Below are 20,176 nucleotides of genomic sequence, written 5' to 3'. Positions count from 1 at the left end.
CCATGTTCACATGTTGGAGATCTCTGGGAGATGTTCAAAGCTTGGGATGTTGTTATAGAACCTAACCTTGCTTTAAACTAAACCTTCTCACTGACCTGTCTGCTGGAAAAAAATATTTTCTGTAAATAATTTTTGAATTTTTAATTTTATGCAAGAAAACATTCTGCAGAACTAACATCGTTACAGTTTTATCCTGTGAGAAGAACAAGAAGCTGGTCTACTGAAGTAGGAGACATGAAGCAGAAACAACTCAGTCATTAAATCAACACTGGCAAATTACAGGCTGTTGTGATTCTTCTGGAAAATCAATGAAATAACCAGTTAAAAGTAATTACTGTTGTCTCTGGTCTTAAACAGCAGCAGAAGCTGTTCAGATACTGAACTTAAGATGGCCGCCCTTGAGATCTGTCTTTGGGACTATAGAGGCGGCTGTGTCCACAGAGCCTGAGGCGCAGTCTGGAAAAATCGTCCATCATTTTGAAAATATAACGTTTATCGTTGTGATTCTTGGACGATGAGCATCAGGATGGACAGTTGACAGCTCATGGGAATTTTCATGTGTCCACAGTGTTGTATTTAGGCAACTATAGGAAGATCCATTACATTCCTCATTTTTAGGAATAATGATGGGTTTGAATTGTGTCCTGAAGGTGAGTTTTGTGTGGTCTCGTCGATTTGACTAGAAATATCTGTTAGTGACATGATGGCAACAATGGCCACATTTTGCTCCATAAAGAGCTAATTTACTATGGAGCAGCAATATATTCTGGGATTGTGGAAATGGAGCGAGGAGTAGAGTTATTTCATCAGTTTAGGCGGGATAAATACGGATCTCAGCCCAAAAATACAGATTTTTAAATGAGGGACCTGAAAACAGTAGATGTTGAAAAGCTGAATCATTGTTTAACAGGATGATGACTTGTGGGTCGTTTAAAGTTTAAATGCTATATCTATGTAAAATTATTAACTTAATAATTATTCATTATTAAGTTAATCCCACTCTGTTGAAAGCTGCTACCTGAGGTACACAATACCTTGTAAACTCAGCTGGTAGATGGTCTTACCTCCATGTTCACAGGCAATTGTGTAAATAAAACATCGTGAGACACTCTGAGGTAAATATGTTTTTAAACTTATGACAAATGTTGGCCACAGAGCCCAGGGTGTGTGCAGAGAGGAGGAACAGGTAAGAGGTTCTGGGCGTGTTGTTGGACACATGTAAGAGCGGCAGGGTGAGGTGTGTTTGTAAAGAAGGTTATTAATGCTGAAGCAGATCAGCTGACTTTAACTTGCAATGATGGCTCTCTACAAGGCGATCTGTGTGACGGCTCTGCTGACTCTGCTGACACAAGGTAAGAACCTCACCTGCATCAGCTCCACAAATTAGCATCAGCAGGAAAAACATGTCAGAAAACAGCATTACCTAAACTCCTTCATGTAATTACTGAAATAATTTAAGTTTTAGATCAAACCAAATAGAAAACGAGACAGAATGTTACAGAATTGTCCCACTAAATGAAACCCACTGAATTTTACATACATGAACTTTCCAAGAGGATCATCATGTAGAAAAACAACTCTGGTTTCTCAATGAAGTTGGAATGGGAACACTTTTAGACTAAAAACATTTAGTGCAAGCAGCATTTCTGCATTAACACAAAATAGAAACAAATATTTTCATAAAAAGTATAGGAATGGGGTGAAGTGGGGATAAAAACCCAGTAAGAGTCTGGAAATAAATGTTCTTAAAACTAAAATCACAATACAAATTATTTGTAGGTAATAAAATGATTCAACTGTTGTCAAATGTTATTTGCTACTTTTAATTATTTTATTTGTTTTAAATCCAAATGTTTAATTATGTGCTGCAGTGTGGGTTCTCCAGCTTCCTCCCTCAGTCCAAAAACATGGCTGTTAGGTTAACTGGTTTCTCTATTGCCCTTAGGTGTGAATGATTGTGTGCATGGTTGTTTGTCCTGTGTGTGTCTGTGTTGCCCTGTGATGGACTGGTGACCTGTCCAGGGTGACCCCGCCTCTCACCCATAGACTGCTGGAGATAGACACCAGCTTCCCCGCGACCCACTATGGAATAAGCGGTAGAAAATGATTGAATGACTGTTTTAATCATTCTGTTTGTTCAGCACTTTGGCCAGTGCCTGCCGACTTTAAAGGGCTTTTTGAACAAAGTTGGCTTGGTTTGGCTAACATTAAAATATTATTAATACAGACATGTAAGTGAAGAAAAATAACATTTACAAATTCACTCTAGAAAATGCTTTTAAAAGAGCGTTTGCCTGATGTGTTCTTGCATGACATTTAGATCCTTAATGAAAACAAACACCCTTATGAACATTTGCCACCATGACAGAATAGATAACAGAGAAGTCAGAGAGACAAAACATTGAGTCATAGTTAAATTGACATCAAGCCAGTTGTGCTGGTCTGTCAGAAACAGTTTTCCATAAATGCGTCAAAAGATCTAAAAGATTAGAGCATGTCGAGTGCGTGACTCTTCTTCCTGGAACAAGAAAAGACTCAACCTCTGACATTCCTGAGTTTATTTTTACTTTTCAAACAATTGAGCCTTTCAAAGCGTTGATGGTGAAAGCAATGCCAGGATGGAAAGACATCAGCAGTGGCCTCAGAGAGCCAAGTGTTGCTGCAATCTGGGATTGGCTTTAAGGCTGTCGCAGTCAATGTTAAACGATATTATTTACATTAATATTTAGAATCACAATCAGCCTCATAATCAAAATGTATTCTGAGATTAATTATTTCGCTTTCCAATTAAACTGATTAATACCAGAAACGTTTGTGCCTCTTAAACCGTAAAGTTCTTCTGTTTATTTAACGTGTTCAGTGAGATTCACTAAAGCTGCAAATAATGGCGCTTTGTCTGTCATTACTTTGGCAAGAAATAAATGGAGACCTTCACATTTTCGCTTTACTTTTGTTAAAGACAATATTACAGTTTTGCTTATCTATTTTAGGCCTAAACCTTGTTCTTATAGGATTGTTGTTGGGAGTATTTATGATATTATCATAGCCTATAAAATACCCATACGATATTTGTCTTAATCGCTCTTCCACCACATTCACCAAGACTAGACTGATAGCCTGGACCTCAACAAAGTACTGCAGCTTCTGCTTTGTGAGTAAACGGAGGCTTACTTTGGAGAAATCATCTCATTAAGACATGTTAGTGGTTCCCAACTTCATAAGCGCCATGGTTAAACCTCTACCTCCAGGGGTCAAGGCCTGGATGTCTAACAGCCTAGATCCAAATGAGACTAATAAAGGTCAGAGGCAAGCTGAATTTATCCTCGGTTGATAATTGCTTCAAATATCCATCCCTGATTATTTAAGTATTTATATTATTTTCTGTGCTTTATTTAGTAGATTATTTTTCTATTTATTCTGCTTTGCTGGGCGTGGACAAATCTTCTTTCCATCAGAGCAGCATACTTTCCTGCCGCCCTGAACAGACTAGCGGACATCACGTCCTTGACACGTGGATTGGACCCTCCATCCCATCCTGATCTCTCAGACCTGGAAAAGATTCGGCAGAGCAGCAGTGGATCTGTTCTCTGCAGGAGGGAATGCATAGTGCCAGCTGTGGTTCTCAATGAGCCCCCAGGAGGGTCCACCGTTAGGAGTGGACGTTTCCCCTCACAGTCTGTGGCCAAACACTTTGCTCTCAGTGAAGATCTTTGTTTCAATATAATTGGAAAAAAATATATATTTCAGATGTACAAATATAGTACATAAATGACTTTACAGAGAAGATAATGTGGGATCAGTCAAATGCATGGCATTGTTCTAGAACTCTGATTGTCCTGTGAGAAACGGTCTGGGGGGAGAAACTGTCTCTGTAGTGGCTGGTTTTAGCAAACAGTGCTCTGTAGCGCCACCTGGAGGTAAAAGCCTTAACAGTTTGTGTGCAGGGTGTGTGGGGTCTGCAGAAATATTAGCTGCCCTTTTCCTGACCCTTGACCTGTATAAGTCCTGGATGGAGGGAAGGTCAGCTCTGATTATTCTCTCTGCAGTCCTGATTATTCATTGCAGTCTGGACCTGTCCTGTTTGGTGGATGATCCAAACCACACTGAGATGGATGAAGACAGGACAGACTGAATGATGGCAGTGTAGAAGATGACCAGCAGCTCCTGTGGAAGGTTGGACTTCTTGAGTTGCCTCAGGAAGTACAGTCTCTGCTGGATCTTCTTCTGAACGTAGTTCTTCTGAATTATGTGCGAGGACCATCTCAGGTTTGGAGAAATGGTGGTTCCTAGGAAGCGGAAGTGGTCCACAGCTGATACAGTGTTGTTGAGGATGGTGACGGGGTGTGTGGTGGTCGTGTTCTCCAGAAGTACATCATTATCTCCACAGTCCTGAGTGGGTTACGTTCCAGGTGGTTCTGACCACACCAGGGTACCAGCCGATCCACCTCCTATCTGTATGCAGACTCATCACCTTCCTGGATCAGTCCAATGACTGTGGTGTCATCTGCAAACTTCAGGAGTTTCACAGACGTGTCTTCTGAGGTCCATTCATTAGTGTAGAGGGAGAAGAGGAGTGGGGAGAGAATACACCCTTGGGGGGCGCCGATGATGATGGTTCTTGAGCAGGAGAAGATGCTCCCCAGTCTCACCTACTGCTGCCGGTCCTTCAGGAAGCTGGTGATCCACTGACAGGTGGAGGCTGGGACTTGGAGCTGGGTGAGCTTCTAGTGGAGGATGTCTGGGTTGATGGTGTTGAAGGCCGAGCTGAAGTCTACAAACAGGATCCTGGCGTATGTCCCTGGATGGTCGAGGTGTTGCAGGATGAAGTGTAGACCTAAGTTAACAGCATCATCTGCCGACCCGTTTGCTTGGTAAGCAAACTGCAGGGGGTCCAGCAGGGGGCCTGTGATGTCTTTCAGGTGCTTCAACACCAGCCGCTCAAAGGATTTCATGACTACAGACGTCAGGACTACAGGCCTGTAGTCATTTAATCCTACGATGGTGGGTTTCTTGGGAACCGGGATGATGGTTGATCATTTGAGGCAGGAGGGGACCTCACATTTCTCCAGTGATTTGTTGAAGATCTCAGTGAAGATGAGGGCCAGTTGGTCGGTGCAGGCGTTCAGGCATGATGGGGAGACATTATCACGTCCTGAGGACTTCCTTGTTTTTGGGTGCTGAAAGAGTCTGAAGGTAGGGGGTGGTTAGTGTACGGCAAGAACTTGTGTCTGAATGGGATGTGGAGGGGTTGGGTTGAGGTGTGAAGTGCTGCTTTTCATACCGGCTGTACAAACTGCAGGTATAAATATATAAATTTAAAAGGAACTGAACAATAGCGATTGCTCTAAGACTGCAAGGGAAGCTCAGCTTCCCCTAAAATGTCTAAAAATAAGTGATCAAATATATACTGTTGTGTGTTCATGTCATTGACTAAATATGCGCTACAACGCGTTCAACTTTTGTTCAGAATCAGCTTCTTATCACTGGTAACGATGCGGTTTTCCTCTCACTCATTCCTGCAGCTTCACAGCTTTAAACAGTAAGTTCAATAGTGAAGCAGAAATGCTGGTCTTCGTCTCGCCCATCGGACCATCAGCGTCTCTAGGGGTCTATGGGGCAGTGGGCTGGCCTTGGCTGGCCCAGACCCTCAGCTTCTGCATGATGATTGGATGATCTATCTGAGGCTGAATCCCTTTTTGATTGACAGCAAAATCAGTGAATCAGCGATCTTGAAATTGAGCTTCCCCTCCTTGAAAGACCAGCATCCGCCACTGTAACTGAAATAGGGATATATACGCATATGTACAGCTATTGTATATTTTTCAATAAAGGCAGGTTTTGGTAGTGCAAATATGCATATTTGTTCCAAAGCAGAGTGTCTGACTACTCGGGCTGTTAGGTGATTGTGGTGTTCATCAGAGAGACAACCTGTGGGGAGAAACTGCTAAGGGTTAGGGTCAGGGTGGAGTAAGGTATCCTAATATGGAGTAGGAAACTGGTCAGAGTCGGGGGAAGGATGGATGGTGCTACAAACAGAGATCTTCTGCAGCCAAACCTGTGATCTGAGACTGGGACAGAGGTTCACCTTACAGCAGGACAATGACCCAAAGTGTACTGCTAAAGCAACACCCCAGTGGTTTAAGGGGAAACATTTACATTTGTTGGTAATGGCCTAGTCAAAGTTCAAACCTCAATCCACTTGAGAATTTGTGGTTAGAACTGAAGATCATTTTTCACAAGTGAAAACCATCCAACATGAAGGAGCTTGACTCATATAACCTTGAGGAATGGACAGAAATCCCAATGGAAAGACATGGCGAGCTCAAAGAGACTGATCCAAAATCTTCAGAGTTGTAAGAATGTTCTGTAAATGACTTGCTGTCTGTATGCAGACTCTCCACTGTCCTGGATATGATCAATAACAGTGGAGTCATTCGCAAACTTCAGGAGTTTACAGACATGTCCTCTGAGGTGCATTCGTTTGTGTGCTTATAGAAGAGTGTGGAGAGAGCACAACCCTGGGAGGCGCCTGTGCTGATGGTTATTATGTGGGAGAAGATGCTCCCCAGCCTCACCTGCTGCTGTTTTGAAGTTACTTGGTGAAAGTAGTTGAATGAATGTGAAAGGCCAGATCAGAATGGTTTTGTTCACAACAAGGTCATCTCCAAACTATCTAAATGTTTGTTTGTTTTGTTTATGTTCTATTGTGTGAAAACTGAAGAGCAAAACGGTACAAGATGCTTTCTTCTTGTGCATTCCCGTGCTTCTTCAATAAAACAACAAAACAAACAAAAAAAGAGAAAGAACCACGTTACAAAAGTTTGGATGTGCACAACCAGGCACCACGTCAGCATGTGGGGCCATCGCACAGGGGCGAGGACGGGAAGCATCACATCGCTGTTGGCTCGTGCCCAGTTCAATGCGTCAAGTATAAACATAGCTTAAGCAGGTTAAGGTTAACCCATCTATCCATTGTCTAAACCCACGTACACAACCACTAGCTAACAACACAACGTTTTTCCATCGTGTTCAAGATATTGTTTTTTAGGAGCGGGCGGTCTGATCACTGAGCTAAAATAATTAAAACAGTACTCAGAAATATTCTCCCTTGAAACAATCATCACAAGAGGGGACTTTATTCTTCAAAAAGCGCACAGAATCATCTTCATCAAAAAGTCCAAAAGTCACCCTCCCCTCAGTCTTTACGGGGCGGTTTTTATACAGATACAAAGCATTAGTGTGTATTGTATTGCATCTTGACCAATTGACATCATCATATTCATTCACGTAAACCTTCTTGGCACCTTCAACATTGCTTTTCTCTACTTTTTCCAGGAATACACATTTAGCCAAACATCTGGAAAACATCAAATTGGCATACGTGACATTTTTACACTAACAATTTCATCACTTATCTGGATGCAACCTCTCAGGTCAAATTGACCTGGCACGGGCCAGCATATCACAAGATTTCCTGCAATAACAAGCCCATTAATCATTCTTCTCGCCAAGAACTTTTCTCTAATATAATCTGTTTTTCCGGACAGACAGCTTGCGTGTCTCCACTCAGAGTGAATTTATCACAGGGTTCATTTTATTACGGTGAAGACCAATAATAACACTTTTTTGATCTAGTTAAACAGAGCTTTACGCTTCCACAGTTTCAGGCATGTTCACTGGGATGAAGCAATAAAACCTGCCTCGCTGGCTTCAGTCCAGCTTGGCAAAAGCAAGGTAACGGGGAATTCATGAGTCTGTTTTCTGGATGGTTCTTTGGTTTTACACAACAGGACAACAGGAAATTGGTACCTGCATCTCTAAAACCTTGGTTCAGACAAATTGTGTTGAGTGCACAGAAACAAGGATTAAATAAAAATAACACCTTGTATCTAATCCGGCACACATTCGATCTCTTTACTGTGTTTTGTCTTTTTCAGAGTCTGCTTCACAGCTGTCAGGTAGGAGAAGCGTCTATGAGTCCCTCCATTGTACCTTTACTGTTTTGGTCTTTTTCATAGTGAAAGTGAATTCATGCATTCATGCAGAGGTGGAGAGAGTAGTTCATATTTGTCCTCAATTAAGAGCAGCTTTTCTCAAGTAGTCATCCAAAGAATTACTCGAGTAAGAATAAAAAGGTATTTGGTAAAAAGGTGGCAGAGGTATTTGAATAGTACTGTTTAATCTGATTAATTTGTGAAAATGAAGCAGTCATAGAACAAAATATAAAATGATGAGCAGGTTCTGGTACTCAGAAAAATAAAACAAAAAATTTGTAAAAATAACTGAAATCATTACAAAATAAAACATTCAGGCAGAAGAAAAAAACACTTCTGAATCCGCAACATAAAACTTTCATCTATACATGTTAGAACAGTTTAGAGTATCTGCTGCTTACTGTATCTTCACCAGACCTCCAGCAGGCCCAACAGACTCAGCAGATAGAACAATACTTTAGAACAATGAAGCTTATCTAGAAACCAGAAGTCTCACTGAAATTTAAACTGTGAATCTGATTCTGTTTCTGATGCATTTTTGGTAAAATGGGTTTGTTCTTCATTCACTGAAATAACTCGTCTTGAAGTATGAGTAGCGATATTCTTGTTTCAGGACGAGTATGAAGGATAAAGTAAGGTGCAATAAAACTACTCCTAGAAGTAGGAGTTACTCAAGTAAAAGCAACTAGTTACTCTACCCATCTCTGCATTCATGTCAGATTAAAAGGAAATCTAAATGGTTTTGCAACTGTTTCTCCTAACTCTGTGGATGGGTCTCTACTCAGCCTGTGGAAAGGCAACATTGAACACCAGGATTGTTGGAGGACAGGAGGCTCCAGCAGGGAGCTGGCCCTGGCAGGTCAGTCTGCACACCTCGGCTCACTTCTGTGGAGGATCTCTGATTAACAATCAGTGGGTTCTGACTGCTGCTCACTGCGTCCCAAAGTAAGTAACAGCATGTTCTTAGTCCATGTTCTTAGTAGGAGTACAGTTCTGCATGTCTCCACGAGAACAGATTCATACTGGCAGACAATTTCTTACAGAGATTTCAAATGAAAAAGCTTCATTACAAATTATTAAAGGAACAATTTCATGGCTGAAGTTCTGGCTTGGTTCTGACAGCTTGCAGGTTTGTGAAGTTTGGACCTGAGTAAAATGATTCCTTATAATGAAACACAGGGAAAGTTGGCTGTCAATTGGAAAACTGTCTAAGTTTGGAAATGATCAGTTGGAGAACCTGGATGGTGAGGAACCCTCAGCACTCGTAAAACAAAATGTATCAAACCAAGGTGGAGCCATAAGTTCAGTTGCATAGATAGAACCAATGTCTTTAAAACTCTAAGCTAATATTTATAAACTGATTCATGGAGGTGCATGAGAGGCCATCACAGTCTTTGGACTTTGGCAGCTTTTTCACTCAGTTTTAATTTAGCTTGTAACTGTCACGATATGGTTTTGGATCGGACCAAAGTGCAGACAAGAGCTCAGCAGGATCATCTTTGTAATTCAAAGATTTATTTTACAAGGTCAAAAACGTAGCAAAATCACTGCAGGTTTCCCAAGGCAAGACGTGGCAAAAAACAAAGCATAATTCAATTCAATTGAATTCAAAGATACTTTATTGATCCCCGAGGGGAAATTAGAATTCTAGTACAACCCATCCAAAAGTAGAGGGGAAAAAAATCATATTTCACACTTTATCCTTAGCAGGATACAGTTTGAGATTGTAAAACACCTCAGCAAGGGGGGGACGGGTCACCGAGGCTTTGCTGCCCACTCACAGGCGACGAGAATGAGGTGTGACGAACACAAGGAACCAACACTGAACAAAGACACAAAACCAACTTATATACTGTGAATAACAAAGGCAGATAATCAAGGGAACAGGGAACAGGTGTGACAAGGAGGCAAGGAAGCAGAAGGAACAGGTGAAACAAATACAAAGACTGAGGATGGGCAAAGTAACTAATAGTAACAATAAACAGAAACACAGACCAAGCAAACCTATAGACAAAGATAAATAATCAAATGGGAAATAAAAAAACTAGAATAATCATGAACTAAAGTAAACAGAGAAACTAGAGGGAACTTAGGAACAACAAGAACAACCTGAGAACAAACAAAGAACCCATAAAGAAAACCTGAATACAAACCTAACCACACTGACTGAATTAACTGGAAAGGAAACAGAAAATAAACTAGTAAACAAGAAGAGTGCAAAGGAACAAATAATAAAACACAATTAAACACAAAGATACTAAAGAGAAATAAAACTGGAGAATCCAGGGAAGACCAAGAACTATAATAATTACAACAATAATAATAAACCATACAAAGTAATAAGAAAACAACCATAAAATAACTTAAGTAGTAAACACTAGGAGGTGGAAGAGGGAGAAATGAAACATGATACAAAAACCAAAATAGAAAAATCTAAGCAAAAGGTAAACAAACACAAAGCTACAAAGAGAGTCCAAAAATGTCGCTCCGTGACAGGAACTGTTTTCAGACAAGGAATGTTTTATTTAAACCATTTAAATCATCCTTATGAATTAATAGGCATAAAAACCTGAAGTTTAAGGGATGAATCAATGTTAGTAAAAACCCAGAAAAATTTGCAGAAAATCGATTTTACGGTTTTAAGTCTTTGTAAGCAGCATCCAGCCACTAAAACACAGTTTGCTCCAAGTTCTTATGATGAAACTGTAAAGAAATCCCAGGACCAGCAGTTTGACAGACTGAAAATAGGACTTTAGCTCCAATAAGGTGATTCCCATAAACCTGTTAAGGCAAGGCAAGATGTTTGTATAGCACACTTCAGCAATGAGACAATTCAAAGAGCTTTACATGATAAAAAAATAGAACTTTGTAGTAGCATAAAGTGTAGCGTCTCTCAGGTCCTAAGTCAGGTCTTTGCTGGATTCCTGGTTCTTAAAGAGATCATTTTTAGATGCTGTTGATAAGCAGATCATTTTATGAGTCCGATACTTTAATTTTGTCCTCCAAATATCAAGTTTCCAGAGTTTTCAGCTAATCAACTCTTCTGTTTGAAAAACACTTCATTTTACAATATGGTTTTTATTTTTAATTTTTATAACTTTTCTGTCTCTGAACATGATACCCTCAGTGGCAACCCAAACGGTATCACGGTGTATTTGGGCCGCCAGAGTCAGCAGGGAACCAACCCAAATGAAGTCAGTCGGAAAGTATCGCAGATCATTGTTCATCCTGACTACAACTCCGTCACTGACAACAACGATATCGCCTTGATGAAGCTCTCCACAGCTGTAATGTTCACCTCGTACATCTCACCCGTCTGCCTGGCGGGCTCAGACAGCACCTTTTACAGCAGCGTCAACTCCTGGGTTACGGGCTGGGGCGACATTAGATCTAGTGGTAAGTTATACGATAAATGGTTTACTCCACAGTATTGAGACAGAACATTTTCCTGAAAAACCACCACAGGTCAGCAAAAGGTGCATGCAAGTAATATAAAGCAATACATAAAAAACTGTGCAAGGATGGAGTTACTTGATCAAGGGTCCCTCCACACAGTCCACATGCTCCTCACGACCTTGGAAACCCCCAGTTCTCCGAGCGATCAATGGTTTTTACAGGTCGTGATCTCGGAGAATCCACATAACTAAATCATCCATTTTGGTCCTGTGTCTTCATGTCTCAATGGCAACTATGTTTCCCTGGCAACACTTCCTGCCCGTTTGTTTTCACACCCTGGTAGAACCACATTTCTCACCATCTCCTCCCTGCCTTCACTCTTTTCAGTTGCAGTAGCAGTAATGTCGCTTTTTACCGCTCAGAAGTTATTATGCTAAACATAATGCCGTACTTCCTTTTAACCTTCAGTAAATAATCGTAACCTGAGGTTTGAACCTTCTTTCTTCTTCCCTGAAAATGAAACCCTTTTTAAGGACTGCACATTTAAACTGCCATACGCTTGATCTGTGTTTCCTTAGTGCCTCTTCCTAATCCTCAAAACCTGATGGAAGTGGAGGTGCCGGTTGTGGGAAACAGACAGTGTAAATGTAGCAAATATGGAGCGAGCAAAATCACTGACAACATGATCTGTGCAGGATTACTCAAAGGAGGAAAGGACTCCTGTCAGGTGACCTTGAACTGGTTTAATTAGATGTTTATCTAGTGCAAAAGTTTATTATTTCCATCTGTTCTAACTGAAATATTTCTGGTATTAAAGGGAGACTCAGGAGGTCCAATGGTAAGCAAACAAAATGGCCGCTGGATTCAGTCAGGAGTTGTGAGTTTCGGCATCGGTTGTGCTCAGCCTGATTACCCAGGAGTCTATACTAGGGTCTCAAAGTATGAGAAGTGGATCAACTCCCAGATCAATACCAACCAGCCGGGCTTCGTCACCTACACATCTTCTGGACCAGACAGCGACCTCAGTGTTTCCTGCACTGACGTGCCACCTATCCCAACCCCCACAACAGGTACTTCCTCCTGACTTGTCCAAACATTTTACAAATCTTCTTTTAATCCATGTTGAGTTTGTTGAGGGGATTTGAACTGGAGCATTTGTGCAAAATGTTTCAGGAAGCGTGACTCTGTGTTTTCTTAATTTCCCAGCGGTATACTGTGGCCGTGCTCCACTAGGTTCTCGTATTTTGGACGGTAGTTCTGTGGCGACAGCTGGCGAGTGGCCGTCGATGGCAAGCGTGCAGAAGAAGGGGCAGCATGTGTGTGGAGGAACACTAGTGTCCATGCACTATGTTCTGAGCAACGCTGACTGCTTCTCAGGGTGAGTTACAGAAGAAGATCTTAAAGGTTGTTTGGTCTGCTTATCCCTGCAGGGTAGTGTGGGGGGTGGTGGGGGGTGGTCATGTTTTCGGACTGTGGCAGCTGTAGTACCCTAGGAACCCACAGATGCATGGGGAGAACATGCTAACTCTATGCAGAAAGACTCCAGGCATGATTTGAGCCCAAGATATTCCTGCTGCACGGCAGCATGGCATGCTTCAAAATGCATTCCAGTTAAAATATTTATGTTATGACTATACATTTCTCCACAAGTTTATCTAAAAGCTTTTATGATGTTGGGGTGGTACCCTGAGTTGCTGGGTACCTGTGTTATGGCAGAACATTGAAGAGATGGACCATAAGACTACTGGTTTGGCATGCCCTGATGATGTTCCTGAGATTGTTTAAAAGCCATGGGAAACTGACTGGGATTCCAAATGCAAGAAGATAATTTATGGCTCTAGACTATGGCCTTTAGATATTTTGACCCATAGATTCCTTCCAAAAATGGCCTAAACAAAGTCCTTGGTTTGCTTTTTAGATCAACACCAACTTTTCAATCACGTTTAGATATTAATCGATGTTTTCATGCGGACATCTTGCTATCTTTTTTAACACCTACTCTGCAGCCCTGACTCATTTTCCAGGTGGTTTTACAACAATTCACACTTTGGGACGTGATCAAAACACCTCACATGGCATTAGGGACTCGTTTGAATCATCAGGCAACAACGACCTAAACATAGAGCTAAATGGAGGGTAGGGCCGTTAACTAATTTCTCAATTAGTGACCTTAACGGCCTGATTAGTGGAATTGTTCCAACTACAATTTGTAAGCCTGTTATTTCCAACCATAAACAGAACTGAAGAAGCCTTTTGGATCTGAGGTCAAATGTCAGAAACAACTGAAGAAGTCCAGTAGTCTTCTTCTGAAGCACTTAAAATGGTCTCATTCTGATGGCCCTCTGAATGAGACTCTACACCAGCATATTTTCACCTTTCACTTTTTAACCAGATTTATAGGTTGCTTAGATGAGAGAGGGGTGTGGTGGTTGGGGTGATTTGGTCCTAATTCAATCAATCTTCTTACCCACAGCTCCCCTAATGTCTCTGAGTGGACGGTTGTGTTGGGTCAACTGAAGCAGAATGGATCCAACAGGTTTGAGATGTCTTTGAATGTGTCGAATATCACCATGAGCAACCTGACAGGGTCCAACATCGCATTGCTTGAGCTGTCCACCAAGCCCACCCTGAACAACTACATCCAGCCCATCTGCCTGGACAATGATAGAAATTTCATGGCAGGTTCTACATGTTGGGCTACTGGCTGGAGCTCTGGAAGAGGAGGAGGTGAGTCTGACACACAAAGGCAAACACAGTAATGTTAATCTATCAGTTTAAAAAACAAAGATTAGTACACATTTCGAGTTTTTATCTACATTGACACTTTTATTTTTAACAACTTCAGAAGAGGCAATTCTGCAGGAGTTTCGAACATTGGTGCAAACTTGTGATAATGTGTCCTCAAGTGAGAAGATTTGTACGGAACAGTTTACACTGGAACAAGTGAGTGATGATATTAATATTCATAATATGTTGTTTGACCACAAACCTAGACTTTCATTCAAGAGATAGCCAGAAGGTGGGCAGGGCTCTATAGGTGGGTCCATATACTAATAAAAGGAAACGTTTTGTATCACAAACCTGGTGCCGAAGGAGGATGCTTTCTCTGCATAAACCACATGCATCTCTTTCTTTCTCTTTGTGTCTCTCACATACACACACTATCGGGATTATCAGCAAATAATTTATCTTTACACTACTATCAATGACTACAATATGTGATTATGTAACAACAATATGCAAAATATGAATTACAAACATCATTTAAAATATGACCAGCATTTAAAAAAATTTTTTTTTCAAAATCCTTTAGTTTGAAGAAAAATGAAGTGCACACTGATCCAAGTAAAGGGTTAGGGTTACAACAGAACTCAACAGACTTGAATCGAGAAAAACCCGCCCTCTAGTGGCAGAGTGTCTTAAGTACAGGTAGAACATTGCAGTTTCGTCAGACTACAGTATCTTTTTATATTGTTGACTGAATGTGTCCTCCAAGGTGACTATTGTTGTAAGGTGGTTTCTGATGAACTTCAAAGCAGGATGCAGTACTCACTGGAATAACAGGACAAATCTTATGAAGTCACACTAGGAAAGGTCCGTTTGTTTGGTCCGGACCAAAAGCGGACTTTATCTTTTTCGTTTGGTCCGGTTCGCTTTCACATTGTAAACGAAAACAAAGCCATGCGAGTAACGATCACTGCACCCTTTGGACAGAATGACGGGGGCGGGACAGAGCACAGACCCGGAAATGGGGGAAATAGAGGAAGACTGATGCATGCAGCACCTCTGTGCTGCATATTTGTGCTGTTATTCCAGCTGCGACATCCCTATGAGGGTCAAGAGCAGCTCATTCAACACAGATTTTGCGAAGTTCTATTTATAATTTTGGAACCCCATTGGAGAATGCGTCCTGCGAGCCGAAGGAAGCGACATGCTGTGCGTCCCGTGACCCAAAGCATGCTGGTAGCAGCGTGGCTAAGCAACATACAGCTGGTCAAGTATGATTTCAGTACAATGTACACCTTTGCTACGGTGGCTTCTTAGGTCCAAAGAGAAGTACGTTTTCTGTAGTTGGGTTGGATCAGGGCCGGTTTGTATTCAGACCATAAGCAAACCGCACCAGAGTCCGTTTGGAAGCAGTGCCAGACCACCTCAAAAAGTGGGTCTCAGTCCTGTTCTTTGGTCTAATCCTTTGAGAATCTCATTTTTTATTTACCCCTTTATTTGTTCCTGATGGTTGTTTTCTTTCAAATATTCCTGTTTTATTATCCTTTAATTTTATTTTGGTTTATTAATCAGCCATTTAAATTTTTTTAATAAATTTTTATGTTCACAGAAAAAAATATTACTAGCAATAAAGTATATTGATGATGACAAATACCATTTAATTTAATTTATTGGTAAAACAACATGAACACTAACCTATTAGCTATCTATACAAAGTTTTATTCAATATATTTGTTGAGAACAAAAATAATAATAAATAAAGCAAACATTAACCATTAAATTATTATCTCACTGAATTATATTTGTGTTTAACTTCCACCCATTGATGAAGCCCAGAGGTAGAATGAAAATGATGGGCCGGCAGCCAGGCGTCCTCCCCCCGTCTAGCTTGCCCTGACCGCCCGGCCGGGAGTGGACATCTCCGAACACGTAGCAGCACTTTTGCAACTAAGCAATATCTTGGTAAACCAAGCAGATATTTTAGGTTTTAAAAACATTGTAAAGGTTAATTTTTAACGCGATATATCAAACTTTATTCACAACTTTTCTCTCTCCTCCGGCCATTGCTACTTTCGTTTCAACAATGACCCTGTCCCAATACCCGCACTTCCACCCTTGTGTCCCTGAATGGGCGTTCCAGTTGATGGGTTCGAGTGCGTAGTGTGACCCAATTCTCTAGAGTGGTCCTTAGCCCCGCCCCCTTTGTGCCCTCAATCCACACTTCAGTCAAGCGCGCATCTAAGCAGACCTTGCCAAATTACCCACAATTCACTGCTGCAGATGACATTCTAAGCAAAAACCAATCACAACCGTAAACGTAACCAGCCCTCAAATCAGAATAATAAGAACTGCGTAAACTTTAGACAGCAAGCCGACAAATATATATTTTTACTGGTTTTCCAGACTCAACATTGTAAGAAACCAGTGGGTTCAGAGTGATTCTGGGCAGTCAGTACGTCATAACACTGAAGTTACCTTTCTGGCGCAGCGAGAGTCTGGTGTATAAGTAAACACTTCATAAAGGGGCGTAGGGTGTAGTGTGGGTATTGGGACAGGGCCAATCTGCTTCGGCCCACAATGAATCATGGGATAGGGTGGACCATGGAGGATACATTGGACCCATCCTTCCCACACTACACCCTACGCCACTCTATGAAGTGTGTACTTTGTAAAAATGCGCGTAGGGGTTGAAGTGTGCAGGTTACAAGCGTGCAGAATTGGAGAATTGGGACAGTAGGGATTATGTCATCAAGTTGCACCTCTGCACCGTAACTGCAACATCAAAAAGGGCGGGAACCAGCGCCTGTTTTCAGTCTTGCTGCTAAAAAAAACTATTTAAAACTGCAACAAGCAAAATGTTTTAAGGAGAAGAAAGTGCAGGAAGTGACGGAGGTTTATACACCAGACTCTCGCTGCTCCAGTGTTTGTTTGAAAGGTAACTTCAGTGTTATGATCTACTGGCCCAGAACTGGTCCAGAATCACTCTGAACCCACTGGTTTCTTACATTGTTGAGGCTGGAAAACCAGTAAAAATATATATTTGTCGGCTTGCTGTCTAAAGTTTACGCAGTTCTTATTATTCTGATCTGATGGCTGGTTACGTTGACGGTTGTGATTGGTTTTTGCTCAGAACGTCACCTGCAGCAGTGAATTGTGGGTAATATACTTCGGTGAAGTCCGCTTAGATGCGGGCTTCGCCGAAGGGCGGATGTGGGGCACAAAGCGGGCGGGGCTAAAGACAACTCTGGAGAATTGGGTCACACTACGCACTCGAACCCATCAACGGGAACGCGCAATTCAGGGACACAAGGGTGGAAGTGCGGGTATTGGGACAGGGCTCAAATCTAGGGAAAAGAAGGACGCATTTGTCGGCAGTGTCACTACCCGATCTTTCCCGGAAGCACATTCCGTACCGTCAACTCATTTGTGCATGTGCAAACGAAGGGAAGGCATTTTTTCTTTTATCTTTTTTGGGTGGGATGTTTCTGCAGTGCGGCGCAGTTGGTAGCACTGTTGCCTTGCAGAAAGAAGGTTCTGGGTTCGATTCCTGGCCGGGTCTTTCTGCATGGAGTTTGCATGTTCTCCCCGTGCATGCGTGGGTTCTAACCTGGTACTCTGACTTCCTCCCACAGTCCAAAGACATGCCTGTTAGGTTAACTGGTCTCTCTAAATTGCCCTTAGGTGTATGACTGAGTATGTGTGTGGTTGTTTGTGTGTTGCCCTGCGATGGACTGGCGACCTGTCCAGGAGGGACATCAGAGGGCACATCGACAGCGTAAATACCTTATTGTTCAATCAATAAGTGTAATAAACAATTTTCTACTACAATATATTTTTCAAACAAAAAATTAAAGTTGTTATTAAGTGAATTATAGCATTGTCTAGGAAATTAGGTTCTTTTAATAGCAAGTAATAATTTAATATCGTAAATATGTTCACTTTATAGATCTACATTTTAATATCAAAGTGTAATATAACATATGTTATATTACAGCTATTTACTGGATATAATATAGCACACCGTTAAAATTAAGGATGGAATTTCCGGTACTATTCAATGACTAAAGCGCATTGAACAGCGATCCCGAAGTGATTTTGTTTGCGCTTGCACAAATGACCTGACAGTACGGACCGGGCTTCCGGGACAGTTATTAAGTTTACATAATATCCACACCCCTTTTTCCACATTTCATCCCGTTTCCACCACAAACTTTAGTTTGATTTATTGACATTTTAAGCGACAGAGCAGCAAAACATAATTCATTTATGTGAAGTGGAAGAAAAATAATTCATAACTTTCAAACGTTTTTACAAATAAAAATTCTAAAATGTGGTATTCTGCCTCCTTACACTGTTGTCCCAAAATAAAGCCCAGTGCAACCTGAGCCTCCAGTTACCTAATTAGCAACAATACAGTTTAGTAGCAATAATTAATCCAGCTGTTCTGTTTCTGGTCTCAGATGTTAGAGAACATTAAGGAGCATTAGTTTGTGTTGGTCTACAGAACATCCTAGGTCTGAAGATCTGTGAACCATTTGAAGGTTGGCACTACTGTCTGACACTAATGTTTTCAGCTAACTCATGCTAAGGAAATCTTTCCCTTTGTTTCTCAGGGTGACTCTGGCGGTCCGCTCATGTGCAAACAGAACGGTGTTTGGTTCCAGGCAGCTGTGCTGTTAACCGTGAACACCTCCACCAGTCTAAATCGAGCCAGTTCTGTGATGGTCTTTGACAAAGTCAGTCGTTTTCAGGAGTTCCTGAGTCGGACGCTTGGGACCTTCTTATCTCCAGAACCCACCGTTAACAGTACCACCGCCCCATCCTCCAGTAGAATCCATCAGGTTCACTTCCCCCTCTTCTTCTGCCTCCATCTCCTCGTCCTCGCCTTGTGTCTCCCACTCTTCTCATAGCATTTGCTGATTGCCACGATGGTGGACTAAAGTCTAAACAAATCTTTAATTTCTATATATTGAAACTGGTCCTCTGTCAGGGCTTGAGTCGTCCTCTTTGGGTTGATGGTGGAAGCTGAAGGGGAGATGTTTGAGGTTGCTGAATCAAGCATTTGGGGCTCTGATCTTTTGATTTACTGGTGATGCACACAATCCTGTGTAAAACACTAAATTTGGTATGTTTTCATTAACAGGAGTTTTACTTAAGTCTGTTATGTTCAAAAGTTCTCCAGATGTTCTAAATATCGTTCAATGCTTTTTTTAAAAATAGTTGATTATTTTCCCTTTTGAATTTGCAAACTGTAAGAAAAACTGAGGGAAGGTTTGGCTCCTTTGAAGCAGAAAGGTTAAATTAAGACTTTAACCTTCTGAAGGTGATAATATGAAGAATTTTTAAAGCTGCTGTAAATTTTACAAATATGTATCTTAGCAGTGATTTTCACAGAATAAGAAGAAACATGAATAATGTAGATGAGACCGTTTTATTATTTTGAACATTTGAAATAATTCTGTTAAATTGTCTGATAAGTTAAATAGCTGTTTTGATGATTTTGATGTTGGATTCAAACAGATTTACTGTGAAAGCATAATGTTCTCAAGTCGAGACCTGCTGACCATTATGGGAAGTTTTACCACAAACCAGTATGCACTTATTATTCACAGACCATATTTGCACTAATCACCATAATAATAATAATAATCTGTAATTATTCTGGGTTGGTTCTATGTCTTCACACTGAAATATAAGTCATGTTTTTAAATTAACTGATTGATTTAGTGACTCTTTCTGTTGCATATTGTAGTTGTTTACATAATTAGCAATAAAATTAAATAAATACCCTAATTATGTGTTGCGTGTTTACTGTGGTATACAGCAAAGGCCCCAAACACTGGGTACCTGTCCCTGCATTGCTTAGCAACGGGCCCCCAATACAGAACGTGATACTCCTGACCCAAAGGTCGGGGAGCCATGATACTGTACACATTTGAAACCAGATATTTACATAAAGAAGCATTTTTCTCACTGTGTCAATTAGGATTAACAAAATTATTTCTATTTCCCAAACGGCAGAATATTCAGAGGGTTTCATTTATCTCCTCAGTATTTGG

The 20,176-nt window shown here is 41.1% G+C and overlaps 1 protein-coding gene across 1 annotated transcript; it reads left to right on the top strand.

Annotated features, from left to right (window-relative positions):
* Positions 1 to 1,226: 1,226 nt before the first annotated feature.
* On the top strand, positions 1,227 to 19,910 carry LOC124864191 (polyserase-2-like). The gene is made up of 10 exons (XM_047358856.1): positions 1,227 to 1,352; positions 7,938 to 7,958; positions 8,780 to 8,939; positions 11,122 to 11,390; positions 11,969 to 12,117; positions 12,208 to 12,460; positions 12,597 to 12,768; positions 13,864 to 14,117; positions 14,236 to 14,333; positions 18,731 to 19,910. Exons 1-10 carry the CDS (start codon positions 1,295 to 1,297, stop codon positions 19,025 to 19,027), a joined length of 1,731 nt encoding a protein of 576 aa, XP_047214812.1. The 5' UTR covers positions 1,227 to 1,294; the 3' UTR covers positions 19,028 to 19,910.
* Positions 19,911 to 20,176: the final 266 nt, after the last annotated feature.

Source organism: Girardinichthys multiradiatus, chromosome Y (assembly GCF_021462225.1).
Source record: "Girardinichthys multiradiatus isolate DD_20200921_A chromosome Y, DD_fGirMul_XY1, whole genome shotgun sequence".
Lineage (NCBI taxonomy): Eukaryota > Metazoa > Chordata > Actinopteri > Cyprinodontiformes > Goodeidae > Girardinichthys > Girardinichthys multiradiatus.
This window is presented reverse-complemented; position numbering and strand designations above follow the sequence as displayed.